The sequence below is a fragment of the Arabidopsis lyrata genome (genome assembly GCF_000004255.2).
Source record: "Arabidopsis lyrata subsp. lyrata unplaced genomic scaffold ARALYscaffold_4, whole genome shotgun sequence".
In the NCBI taxonomy this organism is placed as follows: domain Eukaryota; kingdom Viridiplantae; phylum Streptophyta; class Magnoliopsida; order Brassicales; family Brassicaceae; genus Arabidopsis; species Arabidopsis lyrata.
The window spans coordinates 5,251,451-5,273,151 of record NW_003302552.1 but is presented as its reverse complement, the minus strand read 5'-3'; the positions used below and the strand labels follow the sequence as shown (position 1 = coordinate 5,273,151).

Sequence of the window (21,701 nt, the reverse complement as noted above, 5' to 3'; positions counted from 1 at the left end):
ATTAAAATTTTAAAAGTCAATAAAAATTGGCTATATATTTCATCGAATGCAAAGTTGAAAAAAAGAAATTCGAAAGTCAATCGAGAATTTTTTTGACATTTTTTCTTTATTAATTTTATATTTTGAGTTTCAACTTTCAACGAGTTATAAACTTGAATGTACATATAACTAGGCATGTCAATCAGGCTGATCCGGCCTGGCTTGGCCGAATATCCACATATATTCGAGGCTGGTCTGGCCCTAATAGAGTTACATGGATTTTTTTGGGGGTTTTTAGGCTTTTCTAACGAGAAAAAAAGCAAATTATAAATTTGTAACATGTTTTGAAAAAATGAATCTATGAAATGAGTCAATCAAAATTTAAATAACAATCAATATTCATTAAACTCAATTTAATTTGAAAACAACGAACTAAATAAATTGTTTAAACTTACACCAAATAAAACATGAAATCAAATCAAACGAGGTAGTAAAGCCAAAATTTGAATCTACTTTGATGTCTTCTAATCTTCCATTGTTTTAATGCTTCTAAATCTATCTTTTCATCAAGATCTACATATCAAATAAAATTTTTATTTTTTGATGTCGACATATATAAACTATACAAAATATCATAGATAAAGATTTTTAAAATATTAAGTAAATATGAAAACTATGGTTTGGGTCTTCAACTTTATTTAAAATAAATCCTTATACAAATCTCCCAACTAAACTACAAATGTTTTAATAAATATCATAATATGTTTGTAAGGGTTTTTGGACCGACTCGAACCGGTTAGGCTAAGCCTAAAAGCTTCTTTAGTTCGCACGAGCTAATCCGAAAAATCTATTTTTCTTTAACATATGTATATATACTAGATTAGGACCCTTCCGATGAGTTTAACTGTGCTACCCGTGAGTTTTAATCTTAATTGATATCTCTACATATAACCTAAACAAGATCAGTCCCAAGTTTCAAATTTTAAAGCATTCGAATTTGTAATGCAATTTAATTTAGGTACCATTTGTAACAAATAATATATATATGGCCAAAATTGAACATTTAAGAAACACAATGGACAAAAAATGAAAAAATATTATTAAGCTTCTGATTTTGGGGAAAAAAAAAAAAACCAAAGAAACTGAATTGTTTTTTAAAGAGTTTTTGGGTTTGTTCCTCATTGTTTTGCTGGAGATTTCTTCCATGAAACTCTAACAGATGAGAAGTTGAATCTGTGTTTTCTGTATTAGATTCGAATCCAATTCCGTTTGTTTTTGGTTGATTTTGCTTCTGAGAGAACCCAGATCCGAAGTTTCTCCAGGAACAATAATGTCGGTAAGGCATGGCCAATCTTCGTATCGAGATCGGACGGGCGAATTTTTCAGTATTGTGGAGAGCTTGAGGAGATCGATTGCGATTTCTCCAGCGACGAATAATGTGCCGTATAGTGAGAGAAGAGAAGATCTGAATAAACGATCTGAGTTCACCAAGAGAGCTAGATCAATTGGTTTAGCTATTAGTCAAACGTCGCAGAAGCTCTCGAAGCTTGCCAAACGTAAGTTGTGAATCTAAGTTGCTTTCGTTGTTTAACCTGTAATGCCTTTGATTTACTTGAGAATGTTTCATTGTGAATCAGTTGCAAAGAGGACATCAGTTTTTGATGATCCGACTCAGGAGATACAAGAGCTGACAGTAGTCATCAAGCAAGAGATCTCTGCTCTAAATACTGCTCTGCTCGACCTGCAAGTGTTTCGTAGCTCTCAGAATGATGAAGGGAACAACTCTAGAGACAAAACTACTCACTCAGCAACAGTTGTTGACGATCTTAAGTATCGGCTGATGGACACTACCAAAGAGTTTAAGGATGTTCTTACCATGAGAACCGAGGTTCTTTCTTTGTTTCTGTGTCGATTTCTTTTCGATTACCTTATTGCTAGTGGTATTGATGCTTGATTTATTTGTCTGGTGTTGCAGAACATGAAGGTCCATGAAAATCGAAGGCAACTCTTCTCTTCAAATGCGTCAAAAGAATCAACAAACCCATTCGTTCGCCAGCGCCCTTTGGCTGCTAAGGCTGCTGCTAGTGAATCTGCTCCTCTTCCATGGGCGAATGCGTCTTCTTCATCGTCATCTCAGTTAGTCCCATGGTATAGTACTATTAACCACAGTTGCAAATACAGCATACCTCTTGAAATCTGGCTAAGAATTTGCTATGGTTTACTAGAATCTTATTTGTACCATGTCAGTCGTTACTGATTTTAGATTTGGCTTGTCAAGAACTCAAGACGTTGCATAATATCTGCATTTACAGGAAGCAGGGAGAGGCCGAATCTTCACCATTGTTGCAGCAGAGTCAACAACAACAACAGCAGCAGCAGCAACAGATGGTCCCATTGCAAGACACATATATGCAGAGCCGAGCTGAAGCTCTACACAACGTCGAATCAACAATCCATGAGCTAAGCAATATCTTCGCTCAACTAGCAACCATGGTTTCTCAGCAAGGGGAGATTGCTATCAGGTTCGGCTTCCTCATGAGGAAAACACCAAAATGTTTCTAATGTTTTAAGATTCATTTTTGGAAACGAAGTATAATATAATATGCTGCTGGTTTGCACAGAATCGATCAAAACATGGAAGATACATTAGCGAATGTGGAAGGCGCACAGAGCCAGCTTGCCAGGTATCTAAACAGCATTTCGTCAAACCGATGGCTGATGATGAAGATTTTCTTCGTACTCATTGCATTTCTCATGATTTTCCTCTTCTTCGTGGCGTAAACATTGAGACTAAAAATTGACTTTAAAGAGTTTCAACATCTAGACATGGTTCTTTTTTTTCTGTCGTATCTTATTGACATGTAAAGACCAAAAGAGAAAAAGGGATCTTATGCTCTGTTCAGATTAATAGAGATATATAATGTCTTTTCCATGTAAAATTGCTTTAAGTTTTCCAAACAAATTTTTGTTTTTCTGCTTCTCTTTTCACTTCCACTCCTTGCCTACCATTAGGAATGTTTCTAATTCCATTTGCTATTTATTTGTTTATTTTGTTTGTATCATTTCTAATTAATTAAATTAAGAGTAATGAAATATTGATATATACTTTGGAGGGAAAAAAATCCCTTGGGGAAATAATAGTACTCATAATGTTTAGGCTAGAATCTCTTACTAATAAAAGGAACTCATTAAAGCTTTTCAGACCATCCACATCAGCAAAAGAAAGACAACTTCATCTTCTTAATTGCCCACTACAATCTCATTGATTGCCTTTCTTTCCAAAGCTTATAAAATCAAGGAGTTCGAATGCAACCATCATCCCAACATCTTTGTAACGAGACTCACCAATCAAATCATGTCATCTGTAGCCACTTCCTTCTATTCCAAACCGCTTACCATAAAAACTTTCGATGACCTTGAAGAAGATTTTCGTAAAGAAGAAGTCTTATTCAGATTAATCAATTCTGTAAAGAAGGAGTCTCGCAATCACACAATCGATAACCAGAAACCAGAAGTTTAGGATCTACCACATCATTGATTTCGCAGCCATTGTAGTCAGAAACAGAGAGCTTTTGGGTAAGCACCACCACTATATGTCTATATCAAGTTGTCCCAAACCGCCATATCAATTACAATGGTACACACCACCTATAAGAAATCCAGCAAAGTTAAGGTATTCAGCTAATTAAATCTCCATTCTATTACGATGTCTTTTGTGTATATGATGATCTGCAGCCTGGACATCATCTCTAATGTTTCCCATATACTGAAATATCAGTTTGTGACAAGCATAACGACGTCTCAAGATTATTAGACTATTGGTGGTTCTTTGGAGATTTAGAGATTCAAAAAATTATATATATTTTACTGACTTAAGATTCTGAATTTTTTTAATAATTTGGTTTCGGAAACAATTTAAGTTCTTAATATGATTATTTAGGTTGGGAACTTAATCGTCGAGTCAATCGCGTTTAATATTGTCTTATCCTCCTTATAGCAGCTGCACAGTCATTGTTTTAGAGTTCAGTGACAAACTTAAGCTTTCTAAAGCAGCGAAGAGGTATGAACATCAAGATCCCCGCCAAACTACAAGATCCGTAGTTACATACTAAATTGCAACCTTAGTTCTGCAAAGAGAATGATTAGAGAAAGAATGAGCTATGAGACTAGAACGATTGGAAGAGAAAGGAGAATATTTTATCCAAGGATCAAGTTTTCTCTTTTTAGGGTTCTAAATAGATTAGTGGTGAAATGGAATAAACAAGAAAGAGGTGTTTGTAAACTGAAAAAATAAAAAATGTTTAATTTTAAAAATCCTCCTAATATCATCATATAAGGGGGTCCCTCATATAAGGTATGATTTACCCACAGTTTTTCACTTTAAATTGTCTCTCAAATCATATCATATATAATTTTACTACAACATCCCAGTTTTGCAATAACGAGAGATTTAAAACATTATTATAAATGATTAATCAAATAACCATATTTGGAATGATTTTAACAAATGATAAATTCAATACGGTAGGATTTTAATACATTTCAGAAAATCACTGGTGCAACAAGGGTAGATAGTTTTAAAAACACAAATCATCCCAAATCTATAATTCAATATGCCCCCTATTAATAATAAAAATAAGAATTAAAATTTTAAATATAAATTACAATGAAAAAGTTATAAATAAATATCATTAGATCAGTAATATATACGTTTTCTTCACATATATATATATATATATATATATGTTAAATACAACATTACATGAATATATATATAAAAAAAAACAGAATACTAAGTTAACAAACTTTAAAATATCAAATATAAAATATTAGTCCTGGGCATTCGGCAAAAACCGGACAAACCGAACCGAATAAACCGACATTTTCGGTTTTCGGCTTCAGTTTAGTTTTGAGTTACGAACCGATCGGCGAGATTTGAAATAACATTCGGTTTTTGATTCGGTTCGGTTCGGCACCCAATAACCGAACGGTTATTCGGTTCTCCTCCAATCATCACCATAACCCCTGAAAATCTTGTCTGTAACTGAGATAGAAGAAATAAGGATGATGGAGATGTTAATTATCGGCCATGAGAAAACTTTAAATGAAGAAGATGGTTAAAACGCTAGGGTTGTTGTGTTTTATCTTTAGGCTAATATGAATTTGTTTAAATAAAAAATGTATGTTGGACAATTATATGGGCCTAGCTTTACTAATTGTTGCATGGCCCACAAACTCAAAACCCTTTTTCTATTATTCCTTTCCATTTTATCAGCTTATGGTTCTCCATCCTTCATTTCTCTCTCTCTGGATCTTATCCAATAATCACTAAAACTCTATTCTCTAGATTCTGTCAAACCAAATCATGGTGGATCATATATTGACACAGAGTCACGACGAGAAGATGGGAAAATCGAAGATGATGGGGATGATTGCGTTCGATCGTGCGGCTTTCTCTGACTCTATCAGTTCTGATTTCTTCTTCTTATAGCTTTTTTATTCCTTCTGTTTCGATTGGTTTGTTGTGCATATACATATGGCTTCTTCTTCTTGATTTTTAGGTCAAATATTCCCAATGGAAGAGGCTGATTTCGCCGTCAAAGATTTTGGTTAACCGAATGAACCGAGGAAAAAATAAATTCGGTTTAATTTCGGAATTGATTTTAGACCCTAAAACCGAACCGAAAAAAACGAGTGCCGAACCGAACCGAACCGAATATTTATTCGGTTTAATTCGGCAGAATTTTAAATAACCGAAAAAACCGGAAAACCGAATAAACCGATCCGATTAAACCGACTAAACCGAACGCCCATGCCTATTAAAAATATATCCGGGCGTAGCCCGGATTCTCCCCTAGTACTTGTAAATATTTGAATTGATTGTAACACTGTGTTGTTTGGTAAGTCGCTTCATTTGTACGTTTAGCTCTTCCAGTTCAGGACTTAATGCCTTAAAGAGAGCGTCTACTTTGGTTTCATCTACCTTGTCTAAGCTTGCTGGTTTCCATTTCGAATTCTGCAAGAAAAAACCACTCATCAATGAGCTTATAGTAAGGCAAAACAGAGGCCAAAAAGGTGACTCAGACATGTCAATATGTATATAATCGTCAAAGACGATTTCCTTAAAATGGCACTCGCCGATGCAAACTTTATGCTTTTGACTCAACTCGAGAAAATAGAAAGCACACAATAATCATGTGACAGAATGAACTCAATGGATGATAATAGAATTTTGTCTATCTAACAAGTAGCAATCCCTAATACACATGCCATTGTAGTATATTAGGTTATCAATCCAATCTCAGTGTGACTGCAAGCATTCAAGATATGAAACAGAAAGCAAATAAGTCAAGCCAATTATGAAAGGGTTTTGTGTGTTTCTATTGATCCTAGCAACCAATTTAACATGCAAATACCAAATTTAAAAGCATAAAAAGAGAACTAAACAGCAAGTAAACAAGAACAAGAAGTAAACTAAAGACCAGAAACTATCATGCAAAAGCTTTGGAAAAGAAACTAACAACCTAACAATGCAGAGAAGCACTCTAGGCCTAACAGGTCGAGTAGAACACAAAGACTAACAGAAACAAGATTTAAACAATCAATAGAGAGAAAAGGTCCTGAGGAATGGGGTAATCGATTATGGCAGTCTCCTTAGTCTACCTAGGTGGTTAACAAACTCAATCAAGCTATCCCTAGACAATAGATTCGAATACAAATCAATCCACTCTCGTGACAGAGATTCTCAAGCTAAATCACTTTCATACTCAATTCTCATTGAAGAAATATAACCTAGCAGGCATTATGATTCAATCTAATAAAGTCAATAAGCATTCTAAACATCCAATCTCTTGGGCTAGAGTATGCAAATCTCTGGAATAGTTGGTTCAGACATTTCATCAAACACCTTTTGGGTGTGGAAATGTCTGAGATCAACTTCCAATTGATCAGAGAGGAAATAGCATTAAGATCTACTAAACCAGAAGGGAAATCAAGCAATTCTACACTTAACCACCTAAATATACTAAGGATTCCACACCTAATCTAACCCATCCTCAAGAACCCTAATCCACTACTCAAGAACACTGAAGAACATCATGCATAAAAACCCAGAAAACGTTTCAAACCCAGAAATCATTGAAAAGCAAGTATGTTATAGATAAGAGACAGATCTACAACTTTGATGAAGAAAAGAAATGCAAAAACTCAAAGGATCAACAGGAAAAACGATTACAAAAACTAGGGTTTATGAGAGAACAGCGGAATATCTGCTGGGTAAAAGGAATATCCCCTGGACAATAGCATGTACCCCTATTTATAGGAAATACTAGGTTGCCCTAATTGGCTACATGACAGAATAGAGAGTCGGTGAAGGCCAACTCGACGTGTCGTCGAGCCTGACACGTCGAGACCATGTGATTCTCAAAGGTGGCGCCTTGATGTCCATCTCGACGTGACGTCGAGCCTGCGTGGTCGAGTCTGCTCCCAGTCGGCTTCCTGGCGTCCTACTCGACGTGTCATCGAGTCCATATGGTCGAGTCTGCTCCCAGGCGGCTTCCTGGCGTCCTACTCGACGTGAAGTCGAGCCATGACGTCGAGTCTGGTCCTGGGTGATCTTGAACGACTTCATTCCTCTCCAATTCGATCCCAAGTCTAGCTCCAAGGTCGTGTTAGTTCCTCCTTGCTCCATTAAGTCCCAAATAAGCTCCAAAGTACCTAAAACTCATCCAATATGCAACATGCTATGCCATGCTGCCATGCAATGCAAATCGTACTAAGTGATGAAAATCTTATGAAAATGGACTATTAATGCAGTGAAACAGAGAGGAAACTAAGCTAAATGCATAAGAAATGTGTGCTAAAAAGAGGTAAAATACAGAGATATCAACTCCCCCAAACTTAGCTCTTGCTTGCCCTCAAGCAAACAAATAGAACCAAGCTGGAGAAGAGGTTTGAAAGTGGAGACTCAGAACCAAAACATGCATATAGAGTAAGTGAATTCAATGTCCAGGTTGCTAATTCTAGAATGCAAGGTTGACTGATCCCTACTTAAAAACATTAGCCATCTCCTTCACATCTCAACCTAACCTCTGCCTTAATCAAATCAAGCATTCAAATCTGCACATTCCCTTTAACATTTATTAAGTAGGAACCGTGAATCATACTATGCAATGGATATGAACACATTTGGCTAAAGGGTAAAGGTTTTAGAGACAAAGATGGTCCCTTAAAGATCTGGTTTAAATCGCAACAGGGGATCTCTCAAGAATGATTGAGCTTTAGTAGAATGCTAAAGGTGAGTATCAAGTTATGCATACAAGGATAAGACCCCATCTACCCAGAATGTAATCAATATCAACTCAAATGGAGGTCCTATTTCTAATCCCAGAACATGAACTTAACTCTACCCTTTTGCACTCCAAACAGTTACAGACTTTTACTCACATCATTCCTTTCTTTTCTTTGCTTTTCTATCCTAGGAGAAGCTTTCTTACTTTGCTCTGTCTAGCGGATTAGGATTCTTTAACAACTAGGGTTCCCTTTTCTTTCTTCTTATAAACACAAGGCTTTTGCCCAATCTCTTTAAGCTGTTTACAGAACCCTTTTTACTTTACTTTAGCACACCCAAATCCTTTACTAGACTTCTCTTACTTTAGCTACTTCTCCTTAGGACTCTTTTCCCTTTCCTTTTCTTTCAATGATGAACACAACCTTTTCTTTCTTTTAAACACACTCCAAACCCAGAATTAAGCACCCACCTAGTCCTATTTGGTCCAGATAACGTGAACCAGAACTACATGAGATACTATCCTTGTCGTTACAGACCTAACACTTTCTACCAAGCTCAATCGGAATAAGGCCTCACATTCACACACAAATGATAAATGGCTTGAAAGAAGGTTAAGGCTAAGGGTGGGGAATAACTGCTCCAAAGATAGGAGTCAGCTACTTGGACTAGCAAGAGTGATCAAAAGGTAAAAGAAAGTCCAAGTATTTTAAGGTATCCATGAGTTCATAGCACAATGCACAGCATGATAATTATAAGTCAAAATTTCAAGTTCAAATTGATAGGGAATGACATCAGATCAAAGCGAGTTTCGACTAAGAACAAGAAAATCAAGCGTTGAATTCAAAAGATGGTGCGGTCTTACTTCAAGTTCAGTCGATTATGCATTAGAGAACTAACAACCAGGGCACTGAGTTCTACTTAGTGAATAAGCATATTTACAAGGTTATAATCATCATAATCTCCAATGCAAATGCATGATGCAACAGCCCTAAGTGAAAGCATACTAAAACAATCCTAAAATGACAATGCAAGCTATATGAACACTCTGTTTTTGTGAAATCATTTTCGAAAAATTTCAAATTTTTATGGTTTTTCTATGCCTTAGATGCAATGATGCAAAATTTGAAATAAGAAAACAAAACGCAATGTCAAATACTCCCTGAGCCCTCCCCCAAACTTAAATTACACAGTCCTCTGTGTAACAAGCATTTGGAAGAGAGTACTCAGTGCAAACCAACAGAGAAACAAAATGAAATGCGGTATATACAATGGTGAATTGGAGTTGTTACCTCATGGATGGGTGAAGAAGGAGGTGATTGACCTGGTACTGGTGGGCTTCATGGGCTAACTCGACGTCTCATCGAGCAGGTACGTCGAGTAGGCTTCATTTTTCTGCTTGGAGTTGGTCCATTGGGCTAGCTCGACGTGACGTCGAGTAGGGCACGTCGAGTCTGCTCCTTCTCTATTCCTCTGACTCCAATTCGATTAATTCCTAAAAATCACAGACACTACAAAAACACATTAAAAATAACAAGGAAATAACTAATTTTTACAAGGATAGACATGGGACTTCCTCCCAAGTGAGCTTGTTTAAAGTCACTAAGCTTGACTTTACTACTCTTTTAGGCGAGTTGAGGTTCCTGAAGATGAACCGTAGATCCTTCAGGAATGACGCTATCCGCGAGATACTTCTTAAGCCGCTGACCATTCACCTTAAACTCTGACCCGTCCTTAGTAAATAGCGATACCGCACCAAATGGTAGAACTTCTTTGATAGTGAAAGGACCAGACCACCTTGATTTGAGCTTTCCGGGAAATAGCTTGAGTCTGGAGTTGAACAGTAACACTTGGTCTCCAGCCTTAAAGTCCTTCGGTGAAATCTTCTTGTCATGGAAAGCTTTTGTTCTTTCTTTGTACACCTTTGAACTCTCATAAGCTTCAAGCCTTATTTCCTCAAGTTCGTGCAAGTCAACAGATCTCTTCTCCTGAGCTTCCTTGATATCCAAGTTCAGCAACTTAGTAGCCCAGATTGCCTTGTACTCTACCTCAACTGGAAGATGACATGACTTCCCATACAGCATCTGAAATGGCGTCCTTCCTATTGGCGTCTTGTATGCAGTCCTATATGCCCAAAGTGTATCATCTAACTTGGTAGACCAGTCTCTCTTTGAAACACCAACAACCCTGGCGAGTATGGCCTTGATCTGACGGTTGGATACTTCTACTTGCCCGCTAGTCTAAGGGTGATAAGGAGTAGCTACCTTGTGCTTCACACCGTGCTTCTTTAACAGACTCTCAAAGGCCTTGTTGATGAAATGAGAACCTCCATCACTGATCACAGCCTTAGGGATACCAAATCTGGGGAATATGATGTTCTTGAACAGCTTTAAGACCACCTTATGATCATTAGTTGGAGATGCAATGGCCTCAACCCATTTGGAGACGTAGTCCACAGCAACAAGGATGTACTTATTACCATAGGAAGCAGGATTGAATGGTCCCATGAAATCAATTCCCCAAACGTCAAAGACTTCAACTTCCAGGATCGGGGTCTGTGGCATTTCGTTCCTCCTAGTTATGTTCCCCATTCTCTGGCAGGGATCACATTTAGCAATGAATCCATGTGCATCTTTAAACATGGAAGGCCACCAAAGGCCGGCTTGGAGAACCTTTTGTACAGTCTTGAAGGTAGCAAAGTGACCGCCATAAGCAGAACCATGACAGTGTTCTAGCACTCCTTGAACTTCCTCTTCAGCAATACACCTTCTAAATAGGCCATCAGTACCCTTCTTATACAAATAAGGTTCATCCCAGTAGTAGTGGTTGATGTCTCTAAAGAACTTCTTCTTCTGGTAAGCATCAAGGTATTTGGGGATTTCCCCACAGATAAAATAATTCACAAGGTCAGCATACCATGGAAACTCTTCTTCCTTGACAGCACAAGCTTCTTCGAATTCCTTCTTGTTGTACACCAATTTATAGCACTTGAAAGCTAACAGCTGCTCTTCAGGTATTGAATCGTTTATGGGGATTTCATCTTCAATCCGCATTCTGGACAAGTGATCAGCTACTCCGTTCTCTATACCCTTCTTATCAACAATCTCCATATCAAACTCTTGAAGTAGCAAAATCCATCTCAGCAGTCTAGGCTTGGTGTCCTTCTTAGCATAGATGTGCCTCAAAGCTGCATGGTCTGTATAGACAGTAACCTTGGATCCAACCAAATAGCTTCTAAACTTCTCAAATGCAAAGACTACAGCCAGCAACTCTTTCTCTGTTGTAGCATATCTCACTTGAGCATCATCCAAGGTTCTGCTTGCATAATAGATAACATGGAGCTTCTTATCTATCTTCTGACCCAGCACAGCCCCAACCGCGTAGTCTGAAGCATCACACATGATTTCAAAAGGATGATCCCAGTTTGGTGCTTGGACGATTGGAGCAGACACTAGAGCTTCTTTAATCAAGTTGAAAGCTCTCATACACTCTTCATCAAAGATGAATTCGGTCTCCTTACAGAGAAGTCGAGTAAGTGGTCTAGCAAACTTTGAGAAATCCTTGATGAATCTCCTGTAAAAGCCAGCATGACCCAGAAAACTTCTGATATCCTTCACGTTTTTCGGAGGCTGCAACTGTACCATGACATCTATCTTGGCTTTATCAACCTCAATCCCTTTCTCTGATATCTTGTGTCCCAATACTATACCCTCTCTGACCATGAAGTGACACTTCTCCCAGTTCAGCACTAGATTGGTCTCCTCACACCTTGTTAGAACCCTGCATAGATTTAACAAACAAGAGGAGAAAGAGGAGCCATAGACAGAGAAATCGTCCATAAAGACTTCCACCGTCTCCTCAATTAAATCCGAGAATATTGAAGTCATACACCTCTGAAAAGTAGCAGGTGCATTACACAATCCGAAAGGCATTCTTCTATAAGCGAAGGTTCCATAAGGGCAAGTAAAAGTGGTTTTCTCTTGATCATTAGGGTGAATTGGTATTTGAAAGAAACCACTATATCCATCAAGAAAGCAGTAGTACTGGTGATTAGCTAACCTTTCAAGCATTTGATCAATAAATGGTAAAGGAAAATGATCTTTTCTAGATGCAGCATTTAGCTTTCGATAATCAATGCACATTCTATGTCCTGTTATAGTTCTTGTAGGGATTAATTCATCTTTATCATTCTTTATAACAGTCATACCTCCTTTCTTAGGCACACAATGAACCGGAGATACCCAAGTGCTATCTGAAATAGGGTAGATTACACCCGCTTCCAATAGTTTAAGTATCTCCTTTTTAACTACTTCTTTCAGATTAGGATTCAATCTCCTTTGAGGTTCAATGCTAGAATGAGATTCATTTTCGAGATGGATCCTATGCATGCACAAACTAGGTGAGATTCCCTTTATATCAGACAATGAATAACCAATTGCTCTTCTATACTTTTTAAGTTCAGACAACAGCAAATTCACTTCATCATCATTCAATACAGCATTAATGATCACAGGGTAAGTAGAGTTTGTTCCTAGAAATGCGTACCTTATCCCTTGCGGAAGTGGTTTGAGGTCTACCTTAGGTGCGTTGAGCTCAGACCAGTCATCTGAGGTAGGAGAAGGCCATCTCGACGTGTCGTCGAGCTTGCAGGTCGAGTCTGCTTCCTTGACTTCTTCAAGAATTGGACTGGGAAGGCCTACTCGACGTGTCGTCGAGTAGGTAGGTCGAGTCTGTTCTGAAACGTCTTCTTCCACTGTACTGACTTCTGCAACTGGCACCTCTAACTTCTCAAAGCATTCTAATGATTCTTCTTCCTTATGGGAGTCTAGCAGCTTCTTGTACCCCAATGTCTCTAAGTGTAAGAACCCCTCTTCCCCGTCTTTGGTAAGAGCACTCTGTAGGTAGTCTTCTTCAGTAAGCTCTTCAAGTAGTTCGTCAGCTAAACGATCCATTTCTTCTATGTAGAACACTTGTCCGTCAATGGTGGGTTTCTTCATCGTCTTAGTGATGTCGAATGTCATCTTGAAATCTTCACCGAGGTTTAAGTCGATCTTACCTCTTCTGACATCAATGAGAGCTCCAGCAGTAGCTAAGAAAGGTCTCCCTAGTATGAGAGGGTCCTTTGGCTCTTCATCCATTTCTAAAACAACGAAGTCTGTAGGGATCTCTACCTTTCCAATTCTGACAGGTAGATCCTCTAACATACCATGAGGGACTCTCACGGATCTGTCGGCTAAGATTAGTTGGATTTGGCAGGACTTGTACTTGATGAAACCGAGTCTTCTTGCTACTGAGAGTGGCATCAAACTGACTGATGCACCTAGATCACATAGGCATTTGTTGAAGAACAAAGGGCCTAGTGAACATGGTAGAGTAAATGAGCCGGGATCCCCAAGCTTCTTTGGTATGATCTTCTTCTGTATGATAGCACTGCATTCATGGCTCAACACTACCATTCCTTGTACCTCCTGAATTCTCTCCATTATCATGTCCTTCAAGTACTTGTGAGAATCCGGAATCAGCATGAAAGCATCAATGAGAGGCATCCTCAATTCAATCTCCTTGATGTGTTTAGCAAACATGGCTCTGTACTTCTCAATGATATCCCTCTTGAATCTTCCTGGGAATGGTATTTTGGGCTTGTAGGGTGGTGGAATGAAAGCTTTCTTCTTACCCTTATCAACAGTTGGTTTTTCGATTTGGGGACTCTTAGCTTGATCCCTAGGTACAGCATCTTGGTCAAGCTTAGTGGTGTCTTCTACTTGAGTTTCATTCTGAATAGAATCCTCCCCTTCTTGAATCTCACTGTCCTCAGTGACAGGAGCTTGGTTAGGTCGAGCTCGCAGCTCTCGACCACTTCGGAGTTGAATAGCATGAGCATACTCCTTCGGATTCTGAATAGCTTTCCCGGGTAGTTGTCCGGGATGTGTAGGGGCAGAAGTAGAAGCAGCTTGGCTTTCCATGTACTTCACCTTAGAGTTTAGAGCCTCAATCTTGACATGTAGATCATTGTAGGAGCAGTCGACTTTGTTTTGAATCTCAGCCATCTTCTTATCACCAGCTACTTGGCCGTGTAGAAGCTGTTGAAGCATTTGCTTCATGTCTTAATCTTGTGCAGGTGGAGCTGGCTGGGGTTGTTGTGCAAAACCGGGTGGTGGATTATATTGTTGATAACCGCCACTAAACTGCTGCTTTGGGACAAAGCCTTGATTGTATGGTATGAATGGCTTGGACTGGTTCTGTTGTTGCCGAGGGTAAACCTGATCTTGAGGGTTTGCAACATTCGTGCTCCGGTAAGATAGATTAGGATGAGCAGGCTTGTAGGGGTTGTAGCCCTTGTTGTAGCCACCTTGGTTCTGAACGTAGCTGACTTCTGCAGCCTGATTGTTCTCCCCCTCTTGGATTTGATAGTGCTCTTCTTCAGTGATATAGTGGACTGGCTTCTGTTGAGTAAGCAGTAATTTATCCAGCTTTTCGTTGAGAGCATGAATCATCTCCTTAGTATGCTTTGCATCCGGATCTCCAATACCTCTGTTGGAGCGATCAAAATCCTCGTTATAGTTACCATCAGATAGAGCTAAGTTCTCTATCAACTCCCAGCCTTCCTCAACATCCTTATTCAAGAAATTCCCATTAGAGGCAGTGTCTAGCAACATTCTGATCTTGGGCAAAACTCCCCTGTAGAGTGTGCTGAGTAGTGAAGCCTTCTTGAAACCATGGTGTGGACACTGTATAGTGTAGCCTTTGAATCTCTCCCAGGCCTCACAAATGGATTCAGACTGCTTTTGAGTAAAACTGGAGATTTCATTCCGTAGACGTGCAGTTCTTGAATTGGAGAAGAACTTTGTTAAGAATGCCTTCTTGCAATCATCCCAAGATGTGATGGAGCCAGCAGGTAGTGTCTTCTCCCAGTGGTGTGCTTTGTCTCCCAGCGAGAAGGGAAATAGACGCATCTTGAAGCTGTCTTCACTAACACCATTGATCTTGGTGAGGCTGCAGAGCCTATCAAAATTATCCAAGTGATCCAAGGGGTCTTCCAGAGGCAACCCATGAAACTTGTTACCTTGAATCATTGAGATCAATCCACTCTTGATCTCGAAATTGTTGTTCTGGACAGGAGGTGGAACGATGCCCTGTCTCTGTTGATGGTGGCGTGGTGCATCACCATCACCAATGTTCTGTGGTATACCAACTCCTTGATTATCTTGATCTTGTGGTTCCATGGCTACTGGATTGTGCGGTTCACAGTTGTCTCGGGCTCTACCTTCTCTTAACTCACAAGCTAACCGATCGATGTTGTCTTTATAGCTGATGAGGTTGTTGGAGCCTTTAGATCGAGTTTGCATGCAGAGTGGTCAGACTCGATGTGGCAGTCTTGACGTGAGGTCGAGATGGTACCTAACAATGCAGAGTGGTCAGACTCGATGTGGCAGTCTCGACGTGAGGTCGAGATGGTACCTAACAATGCAGAGTGGTCAGACTCGATGTGGCAGTCTCGACGTGAGGTCGAGATGGTACCTGGAGCACAAAAACAAGCAGATGAAATGAAGAGTTAGTAACCAAGGTAAAGAAAGAACTTGATCTTAAACGTTTCTGAAATCTTAAATGGAACAATGCAACACAAGACTGGCAACGGCGCCAAATTGATAATAGAATTTTGTCTATCTAACAAGTATCAATCCCTAATACACATGTCATTGTAGTATATTAGGTTATCAATCCAATCTCAGTGTGACTGCAAGCATTCAAGATATGAAACAGAAAGCAAATAAGTCAAGCCAATTATGAAAGGGTTTTGTGTGTTTCTATTGATCCTAGCAACCAATTTAACATGCAAATACCAAATTTAAAAGCATAAAAAGAGAACTAAACAGCAAGTAAACAAGAACAAGAAGTAAACTAAAGACCAGAAACTATCATGCAAAAGCTTTGGAAAAGAAACTAACAACCTAACAATGCAGAGAAGCACTCTAGGCCTAACAGGTCGAGTAGAACACAAAGACTAACAGAAACAAGATTTAAACAATCAATAGAGAGAAAAGGTCCTGAGGAATGGGGTAATCGATTATGGCAGTCTCCTTAGTCTACCTAGGTGGTTAACAAACTCAATCAAGCTATCCCTAGACAATAGATTCAAATACAAATCAATCCACTCTCGTGACAGAGATTCTCAAGCTAAATCACTTTCATACTCAATTCTCATTGAAGAAATATAACCTAGCAGGCATTATGATTCAATCTAATAAAGTCAATAAGCATTCTAAACATCCAATCTCTTGGGCTAGAGTATGCAAATCTCTGGAATAGTTGGTTCAGACATTTCATCAAACACCTTTTGGGTGTGGAAATGTCTGAGATCAACTTCCAATTGATCAGAGAGGAAATAGCATTAAGATCTACTAAACCAGAAGGGAAATCAAGCAATTCTACACTTAACCACCTAAATATACTAAGGATTCCACACCTAATCTAACCCATCCTCAAGAACCCTAATCCACTACTCAAGAACACTGAAGAACATCATGCATAAAAACCCAGAAAACGTTTCAAACCCAGAAATCATTGAAAAGCAAGTATGTTATAGATAAGAGACAGATCTACAACTTTGATGAAGAAAAGAAATGCAAAAACTCAAAGGATCAACAGGAAAAACGATTACAAAAACTAGGGTTTATGAGAGAACAGCGGAATATCTGCTGGGTAAAAGAAATATCCCCTGGACAATAGCATGTACCCCTATTTATAGGAAATACTAGGTTGCCCTAATTGGCTACAGGATAGAATAGAGAGTCGGTGAAGGCCAACTCGACGTGTCGTCCAGCCTGACACGTCGAGACCATGTGATTCTCAAAGGTGGCGCCTTGATGTCCATCTCGACGTGACGTCGAGCCTGCGTGGTCGAGTCTGCTCCCAGTCGGCTTCCTAGCGTCCTACTCGACGTGTCATCGAGTCCATATGGTCGAGTCTGCTCCCAGGCGGCTTCCTGGCGTCCTACTCGACGTGAAGTCGAGCCATGACGTCGAGTCTGGTCCTGGGTGATCTTGAACGACTTCATTCCTCTCCAATTCGATCCCAAGTCTAGCTCCAAGGTCGTGTTAGTTCCTCCTTGCTCCATTAAGTCCCAAATAAGCTCCAAAGTACCTAAAACTCATCCAATATGCAACATGCTATGCCATGCTGCCATGCAATGCAAATCGTACTAAGTGATGAAAATCTTATGAAAAAGGACTATTAATGCAGTGAAACAGAGAGGAAACTAAGCTAAATGCATAAGAAATGTGTGCTAAAAAGAGGTAAAATACAGAGATATCAATGGACAAACAACATAAAGAGGAATGATGGACAATACAACGCAAAATCTTGAGTGGCAATTAACAAAACCTGATCTTTGTCAATCAAGCTGCTCTAACACCTTCAGTGAAATCACCGCGCAAAGCATATCTTAGAGCAATACGGTACTCAGTTTTTGATATATCATGATTTTTACAGGTTTTGATCAAGATATAAGTATTGTTTTTAGAATCTTTTTAGTCTTTTTCTGTCTTTTCAAGTCTTTGTAGGTACATGCACACTTTGGTGGACTTTGGAGCAAAATAGGAGTATTTGCAGCATTATAGCTAAGAAGAACAACTTGGAGCGTCTCAGAGGTGTCGGTGTCGCTCGACACTCGTTGCGTCCTAGAATCTAGCTCATAGGATAATTAGTTAACACGAGAGTGCGCTTGATTTCCTGAAATAATCTTAGGTGAGCAAAGTACATGTTCTCAGAGAGATCTGGTTCAGTGACTTTGTGAACAATCAAACTTAAAATTTAATGCTTGTCTAATTCATTTAATTCTCAAAGATATTTGGAATTTTATTTTAGACATAGATAACTTTTGTAACGAGAGTTGATTAGTTTTATAATTGAGTTTTGAGTTTAACGACTCTTATAATTGAGTTTTGAGTTCAATGGCGCCAAAATTGATATGTGTCAAATTACCCTTAGACTACTCTGTCAAATAAAGAGGCCACTGTAATACTTAGGGGTCGAATTCCACAAAACTCTCTAGTTCACACAATAAACTTATGACAATCGAATTAAGCTAAACTCCCTTTTCACCGCGCAACATGGGGAATACTTACCACTATACTTACCACTTACTAGTATTTTGCAGAGTTGGAAGTCAAAACTTAACACAATCGAGATTTGTCTAGGGTTTTATTAGGGATACGATTTGCGAGAATCCTCAAAGAACTACAAAACGAATAGTAACCAAAGATGGTGTTCTTGATTTTATTGATGAAAAGTGTGGTTTTGATCGTACAAAGAATTAGATCGTAAAAAGAAAAGTGTTTACTTGCTTTCGAATATCAGAGCGTTTGTAGTCTGAAGTGATCTAGAGCGTTTTTGTTTTTGTCCCCCCTTGTGAAGACCTTGAGTCGCTTTATTTAGGGATAATAAACCGCCTCTCCAGCAATATTCTCGGAAGATTTCCATTGCCCCCGGAGTCGGCTTAGAATATCGCGGATAAGGATACTTTCCTTATTGTTCAGAGGCTTTTGGAAGATTTCCTGATTTGCAATGATCCTTCAAGATTCTTCCTTATCATTTCCGAGTATCTCGGAAATGATCCTTCTTTTTCTGAAATGATGTCGTTCTATTCGGAAGTGATACTTTGGAGGTGAATATTCATCAAGTCTTCGCCTCGGGTAATATTGCGCATTCCACCTCGGGCGACTCTGCGGATGTTGCCTCGGGTGATTTTGAAGACTTCACCTCGGGTGACTTTGGAGACTTCGCCTCGGGTAACTTTGAAGACTTCACCTCGGGTAGCTCAGAGACTTCACCTCGGGTAGCCTGGTGTAATTGGCTCGGGGCAGGATGATGGTGATATACAATCCGAGCCGAGGCATTGGCAGGGTACCCGAGCTGACTGGCAGGACTGACTGGCAGGGTATCCGAGCTGACTGGCAGACTGACTAGCACGGTACCTGAGCTGACTGGTAGGGTACCCGAGCTGACTGGCAGGACTGACTGGCAGGGTACCCGAGCTGATTGGTAGGGTACCCGAGCTGACTAGCAGGGTACCCGAGCTGACTGGCAGACCGACTGGCAGGGTACCCGAGCTAACTGGCAGACGCACTGGCAGGGTACCCGAGCTGACTGGCAGACTGACTGGCAGGGTACCTGAACTGACTGGCAGGGTACCCGAGCTGACTGGCAGGGTACCCGAGCTGACTGGCAAGGTACCCGAGCTGACTGGCAGGGTACCCGAGCTGACTGGCAGGGTACCCGAGCTGACTGGCAGGGTACCCGAGCTGACTGGCAGGGTACCCGAGCTGACTGGCAGGGTACCCGAGCTGACTGGCAGGGTACCCAAGCTGACTGGCAGGATACCCTGAGCTGATTAGCAAGATAACCCGAGGTGTTAAAGTTCGGCTCGGTCTCAAAGGATGGATGATATCCGACCCTAATAGTTAGCCCCCCAGCTCGTTGACTTGGGGAGCAAGTGTAACGAGCTTCATGAACGAGCAGACCGAGCTGTTAACTTTTGGTTCGAGTTGCCAGTGAACCTGAGGCGGCACTCTTAGAACCATTCTTTTTCTTCCTTTTTTGTTGTAGTGAAAGATTGTGAGGATGGCTTTATTCAAGACTAAATATTTTGTTAAGTGAATACTTGTTTATTTTAAACGAATGTTGTTCCGAAGCGATTTTTCTTCTTTAAACTTTGAGCCGAAAAGAAGTTATATCCTAAGCAAATGTTTAGGTACCAGTGTTGAGGTCACGGTTGCGACCCGATCCAATTCAACTGATAACCAGTGTTTAGAAATGAACTAGGGCACTAGTGTTAGTAATAACTGGGGTTTCCTTGTTTCGGCCGATCTTTGCTTTTTTATGATTGACCTCAGCTTTAGATTCGGCGATGAGGTTCCGAAGTTTATGTGCTGCCATGAAGCACATCCTGGAATTCTTTTGGCTTCCCTATATCGTTTTTACACAGCTAGGCGTCGGGAACTTCAAGTAAAGATGGTATGTCGAGGTGGCAGCTCGCATTTGGTTTAACCATGGGGTACCCATAATGGCGTTGTAGATGGTCGGCTGATTTATGACAGAGAAATCAACTATCTTCGTTATTCCACTGGACTGGACTGGCAGCTGAATAGTTCCGAGTGTCATTAGGGTTTCTCCAGAGAATCCAAGTACTGGCCTCGGAGTCTGGTTTACTTGCGACATGCCGATGTTCATCTGCCGAAGTGTCTCGTGGAAGATCACGTCAATCGTGCTGCCGGTATCGATCAATACCCTTGACACGTCGTGGTCTCCAATGGCAAGCGTGATGACCAGAGGGTCATTATGAGGCATGTCGAGTCCATTTGTCTCACTTTCTTTGAACATGATTACATCGTTAGGTCGGTCGAATGGCCTTAACTAGTTGCTGGGCGCTTCGGCTTGTCTCTGATACGCTTTGATCATGGCTACGGTGTCTGGGCAATACGCTGATCGTCCCATTATCATGTGAATTCTTTGCCGTGTTCCATCATGCTCCTCGTCGGGTGTTCCCCGGATTCTCTTCAGAGCCTCTAGCTTCCTTGGCTCGGGACCCCTTGCTGTGTCCACCTGCTCTGGCTGAACTTGTTCTAGCTCTAGGTCTTCGAGGGTTATGTTCGTCCCAAGCTCTCCGGCTAGAAATTAGGCCGCTAATTTTGCTCCAAGGCTCCTGCATTTGGAAGTGTGATGCCCGAAGGTCTTGTGATGCTTGCAGTATTCTTGTTCATCATTTGGTGGTTGACTTCTTGTCCAAGTAAAAGAGTCTCTTCCTCGTCCTCGGCCTGCATCGATTTGGTAGTTATGGGCTTCTGCGAAATTGCGCCCCTCGTGGTGCGTATATGTTCCACTTTGATTTGTCTTGTTCTGGATCGGCGGACCAGCTTGTGCTTTGTCGGCTCGGGCCACCTGCTTCTTCGGCTCGTGCCTTTTTGCTAGCAACTCCATCTCTTCTTCGTGGGCGACAAAATCTGAAGCTCGATGTAATGCGTCACGGATCGTGGTAGGCTTAGATAAGTTTAGCTCCTTTCTGAATTCAGACTTATACCGTAAGGCTTTTCTCAAGGCTGAGAGAGAATCCACGTCAGTGATTTTCTCAACCTTGGCCAGTGTCGATTTGAAAGTCGCGAGGAAGTCTTTCAGCGGCTCGTTAGACTGTTGGGACAATGACCATAAATCTGCGTCGGACGTTCCAGGATCAATGAGCACAGAGTATTATTTGAGGAAGAGCGTCGACAGTTCTTCAAAGCTATCGACCGAGTGTCGGTCCAATCTTGAAAACCAGTCAAGTGCGGGTCCCTTGAGGTGCTCGACGAACAACAAGCATAAACCTGCGTCCTTCTCTCCGGGTTTAAACTTGGCTCGGGCTACAGATATCATGAGTGATTTAATATGTCCCTTCAGGTCG

General features: G+C 40.4%; 1 protein-coding gene across 1 annotated transcript; it reads left to right on the top strand.

Annotated features, from left to right (window-relative positions):
• Positions 1-1,099: 1,099 nt before the first annotated feature.
• On the top strand, positions 1,100-2,969 carry LOC9314966 (syntaxin-32). The gene is made up of 5 exons (XM_002880671.2): positions 1,100-1,535; positions 1,617-1,867; positions 1,955-2,127; positions 2,292-2,501; positions 2,601-2,969. The coding sequence occupies exons 1-5, from the start codon at positions 1,310-1,312 to the stop codon at positions 2,758-2,760; spliced, it is 1,020 nt and encodes a 339-aa protein (XP_002880717.1). The 5' UTR covers positions 1,100-1,309; the 3' UTR covers positions 2,761-2,969.
• The last annotated feature ends 18,732 nt before the right edge of the window (positions 2,970-21,701 follow it).